Genomic DNA, 18,144 nt, shown 5'->3' on the forward strand with positions numbered 1-18,144 from the left:
CATTGCCTAGCACACAGTTGCTAATCTTACACAGTCCCCTTTTGACGGATGAGGCAACTGTGTGACTAATAAAATACCTGCCAGTTCAAACAGTGTTCTGCCTCTCCCGTGGATACCTCAACGTTTGGATATGTGACAATTAATCATTAACCAGTCTTCCCCCATTGTTGGACATTTATGCTTTCTTTTCACTATTATAAATGATATGGTTACTATCATTAGTGCATTTGTCGGTGTCTGCATTTCAAATTGTTTTCTAACTAAGATTTCTAGAATAGAATATTTTTACTTTTTGCCATAAATTGCCACTTGCCTTCCTGAAAGGTTATAGCACCAATTTATAGGGAGTGATTAATTCTAAGGGGACAGAAAGAAGAGAAAAGGAGTGACATTTCACAGAGGAGGTGACATTTGAGCTGGCGCCAAAGAGAGGCAGAGGGGACCTAGCATTCCCAACAGGAAAGGAAGTGAGAGCAAAGGCACCAGGGCACGGGGCACGAGGGAGCCCTTACCCCGACAGAGGCAGTCTGTTTCCTTTGCAGATTTGCCACCAGAAATCTTGATCATTTAATTACTTTAGGGTTGGCAGGGAAGAGAATCGGAATAGAGTCAAAAGAGAAAGTTAGAATTCTAATGTGGCTTTGCCCTTCCAGATATTTAGAAACCATCTCAAATGAAAGCTCCTTTGAAGTTCTGAGACATTTATGTTAGTCTGTTTCTTTTTCCTTGCCCCAAAGGGAGAACAAATCCCCAGAGGATTTAGAATAACTTGGAAACAGATGTAACCTCTCTGGTTCCAGCTGCTGTCCTGAATTTAAAGGAGCAAGAACAGTACATGTAACATGAGTCCTAATCGGTACAGGATTCATTACCAGTGTCCTTCTAGTTCTATGCGATGAGTGAATGTCATCAGTTTCGTGCATTTCATATGATTTATATCAATTTGCTTCATAAAGGATAAAAGTAACTAAATTCTATTTTTAAATGTGGGATAGGTGCCAGACACTAGGGAGTCAAATCCTTTATTAAAGTAGAGCTGTAGTCGGATTTCAGCATTTATCTGAGCGTGGTGTGTCTGCAGGTGCTGAAAGCCAAGGGGATCGAGGTGGCTGGTTAAGAGAATGGGTCAGAGGCTGTTAAACAGAAGCCTGCCAGGGCCAGGAGGTTTCCATGGGCCACTTCTCACTAATGCTATTGTCACCGCTGGAAATGCAGTATGGTCAGTAAACCACTTCACATCTTATTTGGAAGCAGGCAGTTTATAAATTAAAAATTAGGTAATATTTCAAAGCTGCCAAAGTACCTTTAGGACAAATAGGATTTTCTTTTTGCACCTGATGTTTATGCTGCTATTGTGAAGAGTTAGCTAGCATTTATGATGTTTATGGAGTGACCCACCTCAAAACCCCAACTATGAAATGAATTTGATGGAATTAGGGAAATGTGAGTTAAAGGCTGTTTTAAATAAACTGTGCCTTTCTGCTTTTAATGAAATGTAATAATGGGACTAAATGAAGTGATCAAATAGATGATCTGTTAGACCAGGTTTCACTGATAGCTATGAAATGAAATCTTTATCATTAGCATTGTCATACAAATATATTAGAATGGCTCTAGACATCGCCTATCAAAATTGCTCTGGTCCCTCTTCCAGTTCTCTCCCATTCTGCAAATGTCTCCTGAAAGGGGGTCAGTAAGTGGAAGTATTACTCCTCATTACCACCAGTGGGGCCTTAGGGACCAAAAGAGTACTTTCCTCCGGAGGTTCTAGCAAGCTATAGATTGGAGAATGTATATAAACCTCTTAACACTATGCTGACACTACCTAATGATGGAAGTTGGAGGAGTTGTTATTTTTGTTTTATTATTATTGTGGTTATTATTTAGATTATTTTACAATCTTCACTTTCATTCCTGCTTGTCTAGTCTTCTCCCCAATTTTAACAAAGGAAGATGTGAAGTTGAAAGACTGAGTCTTAAATAATATCTATCTGTCTGTGGAAGGGAGACTAGAGTTTGATGAAACATAGAAAATGTTAAAGCATGCCGCTGGGCTGGGTGTGCAGCTCTCCCCGAGCATGAACTGCTGTGTAACGAGGTGATGAACTTCATCTGAAAGGGAAACTCATGCCCATTTACAACTTATTTCCTAAAAATTTCTGCATTAAGATGGTGAAAATGACTGAGATTTTTACCTAAAGTTCTTAACAATTTAAAAATTTTTAAATCGGATGCTAATGGAAGCCTATGAAAAAGAAAACCCTTAGTCTTCAACTTAACGTTTCTCTGCAGCAACCCTGTGTCCACCTCTTGGTTTCTTTAGATAGTATTTGCAGCCTAAACCACAAAATTGCCTTGCTCAGACTGCCATTGCTTGACCTCTTCTCAAGAAGCCCTAAGTTTTGGAATCTAAACCTTCTCTTTTTCTTCTTATTCTTAGTTCTGGCCCTTTTTCTTTCTTTTTTTTAAATATATCTTTATTGATTTCAGAGAGGAAGAGAGAGGGAGAGAGATAGATCAGTGATGAGAGAGAGTCATTGATCGGCTGCCTCCTGTACGCCCCCCACTGGGGAACAAGCCCGCAACCCAGGCGTGTGCCCTGACTGGTAATTGAACTGCAATCTCCTGGATCCTAGGTCGATGCTCAACCGCTGAGCCACACTGGCTGGGCTAGCCCTTTTTCTAATAGACAGCATGCTGTCTCTTGCATATTTGTATAGAAATATTTTTTAAGTAGCACATTAAAAAGTGTAAAGTTATGTTATTTACTTAAATTAAAATGCTTGAATAATTTATATAAATTCTTTAAAAGTTTATATTGCTACTATGGTTGCCATGGTAAATGCATTTTTATTATTACCATTGAGGAAGGTGATTTCTGTTCAGTTTATATTGACTGTAAAGTTCTGTCCTAGAAAGAAAGTTTTACCCTTTGTGACAGCACGGATGGACCTGGAGAGCATTATGCTAAGTGAAATAAGCCAGTCAGAGAAAGACGAGGACCATATGATTTCACTCATATGTGGAATCTAATGGAACAAACTGAACTACCAAGCAAAACAGAGGCAGACTCGTAGATAAAGAGTAGGCAGACAGCAGCTCTGGCTGGGAGGAGGGCTGTTGGGGGCGTTAAGGGGTAGAGAGACTGAGGAAAAAAAAAAGAGAACTCATGGACAAGGTGGTAATTGTTGGGGTGGAGGGGGATAGGTAGAGGTAGAAGAGGGCATAGAGGGGATAAATGGTGATTGGAAAAAAATAAAACTAAATTTAAAAAAAGTTCTGTCCTAGGAAAAAAACTCATGCAATGTGGTGTTCTTCCATAAAACTTTCCTTCCTCCTCAAATTCCCAGTTCTCTTCATCTTTATTATGCTCAAGGCTTTTATCACTTAATTCTTTCTATCCACTTAGCTGTCATTTATTCACCCTTTATCACTTAACTTTCCCCTTCATTTTTTCATAGGTGTTTGTTTTAACTTCCCTAATGTACTGTAAGCTCCTCAATGAGAGATACTTCTAGCAGGAGTACATTGTACACCATGAGTCTCAGGTTGTGCCACACATAGTTGTTGATTGATGGGAGTTACAATCAACTTCATCTGTTCATTCACATTTCATTGAATGTCTTTAATGCCACATCATAATTAATAAATATATACAGTATCTGAAATGTGCATGCATTTCTTCCCCAGGTCTATCAGCTTCAAGGCATCCCCAGGCTTCTGCACCTCCTGAAATTTCAGAATGAAGATGTTCAGAGAGCCGCTTGTGGGGCCTTGAGAAACTTGGTGTTTGAAGACAATGACAACAAATTGGAGGTAGCTGAACTCAATGGGGTGCCTCGGCTGCTACAGGTGCTGAAGCAAACCAGAGACTTGGAGACTAAAAAACAAATAACAGGTAGCTCTTATTGCATATTAAAGGGCATACATGGTGCACCCCAGATGGATATGTGATGTCATCTCTTTTTCTTAACTTTCCTGGAACAACTGATTGATGGGCTCATTGTTATTTGACAGATGGCTTTCAAGGAACATTGTCACCTGCTGGCTAAGATCCCAGGTTCAAGTCAAATTTGAATTCCTTTTCTTCTGAAGGGGAAATTATTCTCAGGCTTTTGCCCACTATTTTTAATTAGAAACTCTATGCACCTTTGACCACATGTCTTTAAAAAAGCTTCTTGACAAGACTCCTGGCCTGAAAATTCTACATAAATTCTCTAACAGTCAACATTGTAGTTTGAGAATGCCTGGGGTTTCAGTATTGTCCACAGTGTCCAAAACATTCTGAAGAAATGCAACAAGAGCCACACTCAGTTCTTTTTATTATTACTAAACACTGTATTCACTAAATCTATGCAGAGAAAGTAAATAGGGGAGTCAAATGTAGAGGATCGATTTAATCAAACTAGTCAAAATACTAGTAACTGTATTTCCCAGTCCTTCCATCACCTGAACCCCTCAAAATACCAGCTCCCTAGCCCACCTATCCCTTCAACCCAAAAAAAGAGAGAAAGAAAAGAGTGGCTGGGTATGTTTTTTCAGTTCTGTACTTCATATTTATGTTCAAATACTGATTTGAACAAATAACTATCTCCCCCTTCTATGCAGTGGATGAAGAATATGAACTAAACAAATAGAATAAAGCAACAGTAATTTTAGTAATCCTTGAAGTATGGAGAGGGAGGCCTAGTTTCATTTAAATTAGTAGTGCGTGTGGTACAGGAGAAAATGGTTCGTTGATGTTCAGGCACACCCTCCCTGCCATCATCACAGCTCTGCTGAAGCTCTCTGCGCACATTAGAGGGCAGGAAGCATCACTGAGTGCAGTCATCAGCAAGCGGTATTGCCTTGAACTATCGTAAGTGTCCCAGATGATACACTTACATTTTAAAAATTATAAGGAAAGGCTTAGGTTTTTAGGTGTTATTGAGTATTAAATCTCAATTTTACAGATGAGGAAACTAAGACCCAAAGAAGTTAACCCTTTTAATATGTAAACTATTTTTTAATGGTAATAGTTGACAGTGTTCTTATTTAAAAAGGAAGTACTTCATAAATATGGTTTTTTGGGGGGGGTTTTGCTTGTTTTAAAATATGTCTGTCTTGATTTCAGAGAGAGGAATGGAGAGGGAGAGAGATAGAAACATCAATGATGAGTCATTGATCACTGCCTCCTGCACACCCCCTACTGGGGATCAAGCACGCAGCCTGGGCATGTGCCCTGACTGGGAATTGAACCACAATCTCCTGGATCCTAGGTCAATGCTCAACGGTTGAGCCACGCTGGCCAGGCCATAGATACAGTTTTAAATTGAATATATTGTGCTTATGCCATCCTCACTTTATAACAGCTTTCTTTTTTTCTATAAAAATGTTATATCCTCTCTACTCATTTGTATCTTAAAATACATTTTTTCATCTTGATTTTTTTTTTTTTTTTAAATATATCTTTATTGATTTCAGAGAGAGGAAAGGAGAGGGAGAAAGAGGGATAGAAACATCAATGATGAGAGAGTCATTGATCGGCTGCAGCCCACAACCTGGGCATGTGCCCTGACCGGGAATCGAACCCCGATCACCTGGATCCTAGGTCGACGCTGAACCGCTGAGCCATGCCCGGCCGGGCGATATATTTTAATTTTATAAAACTATAAAGATTCATACCATGCTACCCTCCTGCCAGCATTCTATAATGTCCCATGAGATAGTTCCTTTCATATTTATGAGTCATATTAAAATGCCTACAGAAATTAAGAGTGATCTCACTCCTTCACTCAGCCAACATTTACAGGGCAGCCTACAAGTGCCAGGGAGTGAAAATCATACTCGACAGGTTGTGGATTTTATTTTCTAGCTACTAAAACATGAACAATTATGTAATGGATAGCATTAAAAAAAAAAAAACCCTCACATTTAAAACCTAACATTTTCTTCATTAAAATATAGTAATGAACCACGAGAGAGAATCAGATTATCTTGTTTTACAATTTAAAAAAAGGCTTCATGAAGGAGGTATGTTTCATTGTGGACATTAAACAAGGGGTAGGCTTTGGACTGGGGTTTTAAAGGAGAATGAAGGTTATTCCCAGCAAAGTGAACATCACTACTAGCAAAGCAAAGAAGCTGCTGGTCATTTAGAGGAAGCTTGGATAAGAGTGATTGAGGTTAAGGTACGGAGATTGCTTAGAAAGCTTGGGAGGATGTGTGGGTGTGTATCAAGGAAGTAATCATTGAACCAGGCTTCCTCTTCTTTTGTATAGGCAATAGGAAACTGAGGTCAGAGAACATTCTGTGAAATTGATGCCATGGAAGCCATTCAGTCATCTTTAGATCATCAACAGAGCTGATAAATGGAGGTTGCTTGTGCAAGTCCCAGGATTTCTAGGACAAGCCAAACATTCCTACCAGAGGGTGTTCATTACACATTAATTGAAATGAGTTGATACTTGAATGTTTGATACAAATCCTTCTAAAAAACTTCCTTTAGCTCTATTAATAGAAAAGTTAAATAAGTATTTTCCTGGCCTCAGAAATACTTGTTGACTTAAATAGACATGTTTATATCTTTGTTTAGAAACCAAAGTGTGTAACCATGTATGTGAATCTCTTCTTGTCTATCTCATAAACATCTTTTTATGAAGCCCCTATTATGTGCTAGTCACTAAGCTCGGACTTTTCATTTTTCATCTCTGTTCCTCCTGATGGCTCCATAAGGCATTATTGATGATTTACCTGTGATCAGTGTGAGGTTCAGGGGGATTAAGTAAATTGCCCAAGATTACGCAGTAAAGAACAAAGTCCAGATTCAAACCCAGTTTTATCTGGGTGTTTTGCTCTATCAAAGTGGCTCCCACCTATAGCTTGGGTGGGGGTACAGGGTGACTCATTTTTACTGGTCTTGGGAAGGAGCTTGTCTTTGAGAATCTCAGATCAGAGAGCTCTCCCTCAATTCTTTTTGACCCTCCCTCTCTCCTCTTGTCACTGCCTGGGTTCAAGCCCTTTTCCTCTCTCTGTTCTGCTCTTGCGTAGCCTTGTACCTGGCCTCTGTGATTCAGTATCACACATTCCCAGTCTACCCATCACCCTGTTAGTGATTTCTTTCTAAAATGAAAATAGAGTCTCATTATGCTCCCTATTACCTATGAGATAAAGTCTGCACTCTGTAGCATGCCACACAAAGATTGTGCAATCTGAGCCTCATGAGCATCGATCGGTAGCAGTGTTTCCTCTCATACCCTTCCATCCCAGGTTCTGCAGTGCTAAAGGATCTGCCTGTCTATTCCATGTTTCCTTCCTGTCTCAATGTCTTTGTCACTGCTGTCATGGACCAGCATCTTCTTCCACACCTGAAACCTCTTGTCCTTCAATAGCTGTCTCAAATATCACTTCTCTGGAGTATTTTCAAATGTTGTCCCTCTGTCTGCCTCCAACCCCTCCACCTTGACTTTGAAGGAGGGGCTTCTCTGAACTACCTTTGCCTCTTTTAATATTAGGTTGCCACTCACTTCATGCCTGTCTGTTTATTGCAGTAACAACTGTGGTGCTCACGTAAGTTTCTCAGCAACTGTGGATGTCTGACCAAATATTTAAAAAGAGACTTGTGGCCTGGGAATATTTAAATTATACATAAATAGGAGAATCATGTGTGTTTGCAGATAAGACCTTAATTTTTCTGACCCAGTTATTAAAAGAAATTTAGCATCTGAGCTTTGTTCACTGTAGAGAGTGTCAACTTGCTGACCTTTCTGGCATCTTCTGTACCAGTCTAGGAGGGAAGCTCTTCCCTCTTTCAATGAAAACACAAAAAGACTTCAGGATCAAAGAATTTCCCCCATGAGAATGTTCCCCCTTCCTTATCAGTGAGTGTGTTGGTGTACTTTGACATGAGAACAGTACATGCTAGGCTGAGATTCATCTTTAAGGTCACTGAGTAATGAGCACAGGCTGTAGGGTGTAGAGCTCTGCCTTGGATTAAAACAGACAGGTGATGTGAATGAAGCAAGGGCGTCTTGTCCCTCTTTGCATATTGTATAAGAAGAGTCAGGGGATGGCTGTCAATGAAGTTTGCTACAAATTTATTTTAACCTCTTCTTATTTTATGGAACTATTTAATTGGGTTACTGTATTTTCATAAAGTATCAAAACATTTTGCTATAAAATATTCATTGTGCACCTTCTTTAAATAATTGTATATTATTTTTTTCTGCATTTGTAATGTGCAACAAGATACCTTGGGTTTATTTATAACTTGGAATAAATGGCCTTGTGATAATGTGATATTTCAGGTAAAATTTATAAAATTTAGGTAAAAAGAGTAGTATATCCATGCAAAGGAGAGTGTTGAAAAAAAAATAACACAAAAAAAACCCTCATGCTCTGTGACCACTTTGAAAAACAAGGTTAATAACCCCAGTTCTCCTTCTCCTGCTCCCCCTTCTCCTGCCCTGAAGATAAGTATTCATTTAATCAAAAAATTTGCAAGTTTTGCTACCTCAGTGTCATGCAGACTTAGTTAAATAACTATACTTCCAGCCCTAGAGGACAGTATTAATAAAATATGGATTTTAGTATCTGTATGATCCCTTTACTAGTTACTATTTTTTGCAAATATCACAGTTGGCAATAAATTTCCAGATAATACAGTTACCATTATTGCTAACTATTCAAAGTATGTCTCTTACTAGAATCCAGGTCCCTCCCTTTTTTATTAGAATGAGAGCTTAGTGACAGAAAATTACAGGCAGACCAGCTACAACAAAGAACTATAATAATTGAAATTTAGGCACTATGAATAAATTGCCCAGAAGTTAAAGGTAAGACAAGTGAAAACCTAAACTCTAAATATTGTATCAGAGAGTCTTGCTCAGATCATTGAACAGGATATGTATTCAGGGTCACCTCGTCCACTAGTTTTACAATACTAGAAATGGGAATCACTTTTAAGATATGAGTTCCTGGAATTCATCCTGACATTCTGGCTCAGTTTGAGGTTGTCGCCCAGGAATATGTGGTTCTGATTTGCCACTGGGCTCATTTGAAAACTGCTAGTCTATTCTAAAACCCTGGTTTTAGAATAAAATCCTCTTGTTGATATTTTGGTAAAAGATGAGTTCATTTTTATCAGCTCCTGAGATAGAGCTGGAACTTACAAGCAGATCTTTCTCTTTTCTTCAGTGCTCTGTTAGAAGGTTGTACTTTCAGTGAGCCAAAATCTTCCCAAGAATTTCCATTCATTGGTTCTGGTTTTGCCTGCTATAGTCACAGAAAATGATATCTAGCTGTTAAATTTGCATTTTTTTAGTTACAGGAGAACATGTATATATATTAGACTTTAATATCATTTAGCTTTGGGTTAATTTTCCTACTAGTCATTGAATTTTAATAATTTATAAGAACTCTGTATATTAAGAGTATTAATGCTTTGTCTTATATTGTCATACATATTTGCCCAATTTGTAATTGGTCATTTATTGATTTTGTGTGTACGTGTATGACAGTGTGTGTGTGTATAATCTTGCATCTCTAGTGAACACTTAAGCTCTTTCCTAGCTTCATGCCATATAGAAATTTGGCAGGCATGACATTTCTATACAATATCCTAATTAAAAATTATGTATCCTAAAACCATGGAAATAATGTAGAAATAATAATTGCATGTCAAGCTATAAAGGACATTGACTATTGAAAGAAAATTCCACTCCCTTTGTTCAAATTAATCTTCTCTGGTTTTTATTGTAAGGTGTACTTCCTCTTTGAGTGCCCTGTGTGGTCCTTTATAAAAAGGGGAATATTATGCTTCACATTTTTAAGCTCTAGCAGGCAGAGACTCTTTTTAAAATTTATTGGGGTGACATTGGTTAATAAAATTAAATAGGTTTCACGTGTACAATTCTATAATACATCATCTGTATATTGCATGGTGTGTTTACGACCCCAAGTCAAGTCTCCTTCCATCACCACAGGCAGAGACTCTTAATTGTTTGCTTATTTAGAATAGGAAGCTTTTTTCCCCTTTTCTTTTTTTAACTTACTTTTGTATCTTAGTAACCAAAACTCAACCTCAGACCTGCCTTTAATTGTTTCCAACCACCCTTGGGATTTATTCTGTCTCTCCTGCTTCCAGGGCCTCTTTAAGATGAAGTGGGAGGAATGAAGTCATTGTGTTACAAAACCTGTGGCTCAGGGACACTGGGGATGACTAACCCCAAATGCTAGTTTGATCAGGAAGAGACCTCCTCATCAGCCAGAATTCTAGTCTTTACAAGACCCAGTGTCATTGTATCTAATGGAAGCTAAGTGTAGGCTGCAGTGGAAATATGGTTATTGTTTTAGAAATTAGTCACTTGTACACAGCCAAAGTAAATTGTTTAAACACAGAAGACTTCACTAAGCCTACCTGGCATGTTCTAATTGATGAGCCAAATACAAGTATGGTTGAATAATTACCAAGCTTTAACTGTACAGACTCTTATTTCAGTCATTAAATTTAGAGGAGATGATGTCACCACATAATTCAGCCAAGACCACCACGTGTGCTTTTTTCATAAAGTAGACCGTCCCGTGTACCTGTGCTCCCTCTTTCCTTCATACAGACAAGGTGGTTAGTTTAACCCATGGGAGTTAGTGACTAGGCAGTGGGAGAGTGAATGGGGAAGAAAATGAAGACCCCCTTCTCTGTATGTTCCCACACTTTATCCTTTCCTGGATGCTAGTGAGTTAGAGAAACTTGCTGAAGTATGACAGATGACGAGGCAACTTTATACCTGCTCAGAGTCACTGGAGTAGCAAGCAGTAGGTGCATAGTCCTTCCACTGAAACAGAAGTAGTTGTAAAATTTTGTAAGAAAAACAAATCCTAAATGTATATACCATTTTGTATTCTTTCTCAGTGTCCAGCGTTACTCTGTCTCACAAATGCTTGGAAAGTACAGTATCCTATATCTTGATTTTTTTCCCTGAGTTGGTTTATATGGCCTTTCTTTTGAATAGGGGTGGGGTGGGGAAGTCCAAGAGGAAAGGGAAAGTTAAATGAATAAATGTGGTACCAGTCTTAGACCAACGCTTAGGCCATGCATGTTGGCAGATAGGTAAAATACTCTTGTCTCTCCTTCACTGCCAAACTATAATATAAAAAAATACATGAGGTAAGCAGCATGAATTCCAGGGGGCATACAATCTGGCATTGGGTAGGAGCCAATAAATAGTAATTGGTGATGTTGATCAGTCTACTGTTGACAGGCACAGCATAGTTGGAGGCTTTCTGCAGGCCCTTCCTGCGATTATTGGGAGGCAAATGTGAGGTGGAAGTTGCAGGTAGGGGGGAGCAGGAGGCAGAGAGAAGTATTCTCTCCATGCATCTAAGGGAGAAACGTAGGACCCTTTAAAATGTTGAAGTCAGTTACAATAGGATCATTTCAAGCCTCCCTCTTGGTAAGCTCAGAGTTTATTATCTTAATCAACTCAGCTTTATGATAGGGTCTTAAGAGAAACAGCAAGAAATGTTTAAGGATTTCTGGCTTTTATTCACATTCCTGATGAATTTAAACCTGAATAGTTATAGTTATATATATATATATTTTAAATTGCTCTTATGGATCAGCTTCCATTGCCATCCAATTAGCTCTAAATAATTTTTTTTCAGTTGGAAAAGGGACTGTCTCCCCAGCCCCACCCTTTTGATTTATAACTAGCCCTAGCCCTAGGGGTGATGGCCTTAACGGACCTTTTCAGCAATCCTTTTGACCCAACCCTGCACCGTTTTGATTCTAGGTTTGCTGTGGAATTTGTCCTCTAGTGACAAACTCAAGAATCTCATGATAACAGAAGCCTTGCTTATCCTGACTGAGAATATCATCATCCCCTTTTCGGGGTGGCCAGAAGGAGACTACCCCAAAGCGAATGGTTTGCTCGATTTTGATACATTCTACAATGTCACCGGATGCCTAAGGTAATGCCACTCTGTAGTACCCCACCACCACCACACACACACACACACACACACACACACACACACACACACACACACACACTTTTCTCTGTGAACTTCAAATACTGCATCCATGTCTGTCTAAAACTCTACCCCATTACCTGGCAATCCTGTAAGAATAAAGATCACTCTACTAGAACCACAGTGTAGAGACAATGAGAAAGGTTCAATAGAATATTGTTTTCTAACACATTTGATTTCAGAAGCTATCCACACAGTAGTTCATAAGAGAGAGGACACCCATTTCAGCAGAGAAACCAGGTATCTGATCTGAACACCTAGAAGTCCATGCAGACTGGCCTTCCCTGTCTCACAGGTTTTAAGGTAGGCTTCATGCTATTTTTCATTCACAAAAATCTACTTTAATAACATGGTTTAAAAAAATAATTTTGAACCTGGTATTTTAATTTTTTAAATTTTTTTATTGAGGTATAGTTGACATACATTATATTAGTTTCAGGTATATAACATGATGATTTGTTATTGTATATATTGTGAAATGATCATCACAGTAAGTCCAGCTAGCATCCATCACCGTACATAATTACAGAATATTTTTTCTTGTGATGAGAACTTTTAAGATTTACTCCCTTAACAACTTTCAGATACGCAATACAGTTATAATTATAGTCACCATGTTGTACATTACATCTCCAGGACTTATTTCTTTTATATTTTTTTCTTATTTATTGATTTGAGAGAGAAAGGAAGGAAGGAAGAGAGAGAAAGAAAACATATCGATTTGTTGTTCCACTTATTTATGCATCCATTGGTTGATTCTTGTATGTGCCCTGACTGGAGATCAAACCTGCAACTTTGGCATATCAGGAGGATGCTCTAACCAACTGAAACTCTAACCAACCTGCCCAGGGCCTGTATTTGCACCTTTTGGCACCCTTCAAAAATGTTGCCAACATTCCTCCAACCCCAACTCCTCTCCCACCTCTGGCAATCACCAGTTGATTCTCTGTATCTGTGACTTGGGTTTTGTTTTCTTTTTTTAGATTCCACATATAAGTGAGATCAGGCAATATTTGCCTTCCTCTGCTTGACTTTTTTCACTTAGCATAGTGTCTTCAAGGTCCATCCATGTTGTCACAAAAGCCAGAATTTCCTTCTTTTTTATGACTGTACAATATTCCAGTGTGTGTGTGTACCACATTTTCTTTACCCGTTCATTCATCAGTGGACACTTAGATTGTTTCTGTATCTTGACTATTGTGAATAATGCTGCAATGAACATGGGGTTCATATATCTTTTTGAGTAGGTGTTTTTGTTTTCTTCAGATTAATACCCAGAAGTGCAATTGCTGGATCATATGGTAGTTCTAATTTTAATTTTCTGAGGAACCTTCATACTGTTTTCTGTAGTGGTGGCACCAATTTAACATGTCTAACAGTGCACAAGGGTTCCCTTTTCTCCACATCCTTGCAACACTTATCTGTTCACATTTTGATGATAGCCACTCTAACAGGTGTGAGGTGATATCTCATTGTGGTTTTGATTTGTATTTCCCTGATGATCAGTGATGCTGAGCATTTCATGTATGTGTTATGTATGTCGTCTTTGGAAAATGTCTGTTCAGATCATCTGCCCATTTTTAAATTGGATTATTTGTTCTTTGCTATTGAGTTATATTCCATATGAGTTCTTTATATGTATATTTTGTATATTAACCCCTTATCAGATGAGTTGCAAATTCTTCTCCCATTCAGTAGGTTGCCTTTTCATTTTGTTGATGGTTTCCTTTGCAGTGCAGAAGCTTTTTAGTTTGATGTAGTTTCCCTTGCTTCTTTTTTGTTGTTGTTGCCATTTCTTTTGGTGTCACCTCCAAAAAATCATCGCCAAGACCAATGTGAGAGAGCTTACTGCCTGTATTTTTTTCTAGGAGTTTTATGGTTTTAGGTCTTTAATTCACTTTGAATTAACTTTGTGTATGATGCAAAATATTAGTCTAGTTTTGTTCTTTTGCGTGTGGCTATCCAGCTTTCCCAACATCATCTATTGAAGAACTTTTGCTTTCCCCATTGTATATTCTTGACTCTTTGTTGTAAATTAATTGACCATATATGGGCAGGTTTATTTATGGGCTCTCTATTCTGTTCCATTGACCTATTTGTCTGTTTTTTTACCAATACCCATACTGGTTTTTATAATACTGTACTGTTTTTATTATATAGTTTGAAATCAGGAAGCATGATACTTCCAACTTTGTTGTTATTTCTCAAGACTGCTTTGGCTTCAGGGTCTTTTGTGTTTCCATACAAATTATAGATTTTTTAAAAAATTTCTGTGAAAAATGCCATTGGAATTTTTTTTTTAATCCTCACCTGAGGATATGTGTGTGTTTTTATTGATCCTAGAGAGAGAGGAAGGCAGAGAGAGAGAAACATTGATGCTAGAGTGAAACATTGATTGGCAATCCAGGCATGTGCCCCAGCTAGGAATGGAACTGGCAACCCTTTGGTGCCTGAGACGATGCCCAACCAGCTGAGCCACACCGGCCAGAGTGCCATGGGAATTTTGATGTGGATTGCATTGCATCTGTAGATTTCTTTAGGCAGTGTCGACTTTTTAACAATATCAGTTGTTCCAATCCACAAGTGTGGAATATTTTTCCATTTATGTATGTCCTATTCAATGTATTGTAGCTTTCACCTTCTCATTTAAATTTATTCCCAGGTGCTTTTAAATAACTATAAGGCAACATTGCCTAAAGGGATAGAATGTCTTGCCATAAGAACAACTACAAAAGTTAGTTTGATCAGCATTTCTAAATATTGGGATGAAAAATGCTTGAAATGTTATTTTCCCTTGGGCTGTCAAATGACAGCTAAATCAAGAAGAAATAGAAACACATGCAGGAGGCAAAAAAAAGGCTAGTCTTCTCTAGGGTCCTGCGTAGCAAACTTTTCATATTTGAAAATAATCATTGTCTTTTGTGTCCAAGGATTAAAAGAAATTAGATAGAGGGTGTAATCCAAATTAGGCAACCCCAAAGAAGTCAAGATGTATTCTGCCTTTCAATCTTTTCTCTAGTTACGCAGTTCTTTTTTTTTTTTTTTTTTGAGGGACTCTGGGTGTTAACTGAGGGAATTTATTATGGTAAGTTTTTCCTCTTATCGCCACAGCTAGTCACACAGTAATGCATATCAGATACCACTTTTGTGTAATACATTATGTAAGCTTCTGAGAGTTTTACAAAGATAAATTAGAAAGGCCTTCAGGAACTTTCAATCTAGCGGGGGATACTGATGAGCAAGCAGTCTAGAATACTGCTACAATGAAATGTGTTAGAGCAGTGGTTGTCAAAGTGGGCCCCCCAGAGCAGTAGCATCTGCATCACCTGGAACTTGGAATTCTTGGCTCCCACTCTAGAGCTACTGGATCAGAAGCTCTCAGGGTGTGACCCAGCAATCCACTGTTAACAAGCCCTCGAAGTGATTCTGGTGCACTGTAGTGTCAGAGGTACAAGTGCAGTGCTGCAGGAATGCAGAACAAAGGGCCATTCATGCCAGCCGAGTGAGATCAGAAAGACACAAAACAAGAGGCGCCAGGTGAGCTGGGCCTTGGTGAATATTTCAGTAGTCAGAAATTCTCTAAGGATGAAGGAGGAAATTCTTAAATAGCAGAAGAGGTGCCTAAATGGTCTCCCCTGAATCCATCTTCTGTACAGTCCACTGGAACTGCGCTTTGAATGTTCTCTTGAGCCTTTAAAGCATTTTGATCCATTTTAAAACATTTTGCATTTTAAAAATTCTGTGTAGCTCCCACTGCCTTACCATGTACAGCAGAGCTCTTAATGTGGCAGGATTGTTTCAACTGAAAATAGCAGCTGTTCCAGTCAAACTCGCTAATGCCAAGTTGGGATTCATTGGCTCAGGTGGCTGAGATGTTGACAGTCACTTGTGGAAGTGAAGGAATCACATCAGGAACCATGACCTCAAGGACTGGGACAGACATTCAGCACCCCTGGGACTCACTCTTCTTCTTTTTTAAATCTCATCTCTGTTTGCTTTTTTTTTGTTCTGTTGGGCTCATTCCTTACAAATGCAGACAAGTCTGTGCAATTTTAAAGTCTGTAATCCCTAACACCTAGCAAAGTTTCTGGCATATAGTAAGCAAGTGTGGAGTATATGAATGAAATAAATGAATGAGTGAGCAAATGAAGATACATGATGAATTAGGTGAATAATTGAGTCTGGCAAGAGTATCCAATTTGAGATGAAGCGTAATCACGCAGAAGTTGGAAACATAGGCTAAGGCCAGACTGTGGGGCCCTGAAGGTCACATTAAGGAGTTCATTATGTTCTTCTGTAAGCAATATTAGCTAGTGTGTGAAGGACAGGAATATAAGTTTCAGGTAAAGAAGAATAATCATATCAACAGGAAAGGTATATTGAGAAGGTAAAAATCTAAAGAGAAAGATGTTTAAAAATCTCTTCCAGCCCGGCCAGGTGTGGCTCAGTGGTTGAGCATTGACCCAGGAACCAAGAGGTCACAGTTCGATTCCAGGTCAGGGCACATGTCTGGGTTGCGAGCTCAATCCCTAGTATGGTCGTGCAGGAGGCAGCCTATCGGTGATGTTTCTTTCTCATCGATGTTTCTATCTCTCTATCCCTCTCCCTTCCTCTCTCTCTAATGCCAGCCGGGCGTGGCTCAGTGGCCGAGCATCAACTTATGATCCAGGAGATCGAAGTTCGATTCCTGGTCAAGGCACATGCCCAGGTTGTGGGCTCGATCCCCAGTTGGGGGTGTACAGGAGGCAGTCGATCAATGACTCTCATCATTGATGTTTCTGTCTCTCTCTCTCTCTCCCTCTCCCTTCCTCTCTCTAAAATCAATAAAGATATATATTATTTTAAAATCGATAAAAACATTAAAAAAATATCTTCCAGTGTCACTTCAATAAAAAGAAAAAATCTCTTCCTGTAGTCTCCCCTATGAACAAAGAATAAAAGACTTGTGTGGTTTGGGTGATGCAGTGCCTGGTAGTCACACGTTTTCCAGAAGATGTTATAACTGAACACCCTCCCGTCAGAATGACACCGTTTTATTTTTTATCCTCACCTGAGGATATTTTTTCCATTGCTTTTCAGAGAGAGTGGAAAGGGGAGGGAGGGAGGGAGGGAGGGAGGGAGGGAGGGAGGGAGGGAGGGAGGGAGGGACATAAATGTTAGAGAGATACATTTACTGATTGTCTTCTGCACTCGCTCCCCCCACGCCCAACTGGGAGCTGAAAGATAACCCACAACCCAGGTACATGCCCTTGACCGGAATTGAACCCTCAACCCTTCGGTTTTCTGGCTAATGCTCTAACCAGGGCAGAATGATACCATTTTTTAAAAAGTGTTTGCATAATCAATTCAAACTACTGATTTAAACTACTTTCAGAGGAGAATAGAGCAAAAAATAAAAACAAACAAATAAAAACCTGGGAAATTGAGCATCATAGCATATGCTTACTAAAATATGTGCTCTTATTTCATCTATATATCTACTTTATAATAACAGCTAATTTTTATTGTGATTATGTCCTAGAAATTGTTCCAAATGCTTTATGAGGCTTTTTTCAGTTTATTCTCACAGCAGCCCCTGTAAAGTATGTTTTCCCCATATTATAGATGAGAAATGGGAGCTCAGAGAGGTTAAGTGATTTTCCCATCATCACACAGCATATAAGAGACAAAGCTGGAATTTAATCCAGGAAGCCTTGTCTTCAATGCCGAAGCTCTTAACTAGTATACTGGATATATTAATGTTCGTCACATGTCTACAGACTGCCCATGTGGATAAAACCTCTGCCCTTCATAGCCTGGCAACCTCACAAGGTCAGGTAGGCTAATTACAGTCATGTTCAGGTGTCACTGTGGACACTACCTGCATTTCAGTGGTTTTGCTTCAGAAGTTCTGTGCAAGTGGAACTCTACACTGCATTTCACAAGAACAGAGAAGATATAAAGGATGAAACATGTGAAGTGGGAGATCTTTCCCAGACAGGAGATTGCATTGGAGACAACTGCAGAGTGGAAATTGTCACAATGCATGTAAAAGCCTCTAGGAGAGAGGAATCAGAACATATAAGAAAGACCTAGAGGGAGCCTGCAATCAAATACTCTCAGTTTCCAACAATAGAGATGCCTGCTGAGTAGTTTATT

The 18,144-nt window shown here is 39.0% G+C and overlaps 1 protein-coding gene across 3 annotated transcripts in view; it reads left to right on the forward strand.

Moving 5' to 3' along the window:
* PKP2 (plakophilin 2) overlaps nucleotides 1-18,144 on the forward strand; it is a 73,639-nt gene that overhangs the window by 26,738 nt on the left and 28,757 nt on the right. For all 3 annotated transcript variants that reach the window (XM_081130820.1, XM_081130821.1, XM_081130822.1), the window contains exons 5-6: nucleotides 3,691-3,898; nucleotides 11,769-11,946. In XM_081130820.1, coding sequence (XP_080986946.1) covers nucleotides 3,691-3,898; nucleotides 11,769-11,946 — 386 coding nt within the window. The remainder of the gene's footprint in view (nucleotides 1-3,690; nucleotides 3,899-11,768; nucleotides 11,947-18,144) is intronic.

This window comes from Miniopterus schreibersii (assembly GCF_964146895.1).
Source record: "Miniopterus schreibersii genome assembly, chromosome: 2".
Lineage (NCBI taxonomy): Eukaryota > Metazoa > Chordata > Mammalia > Chiroptera > Miniopteridae > Miniopterus > Miniopterus schreibersii.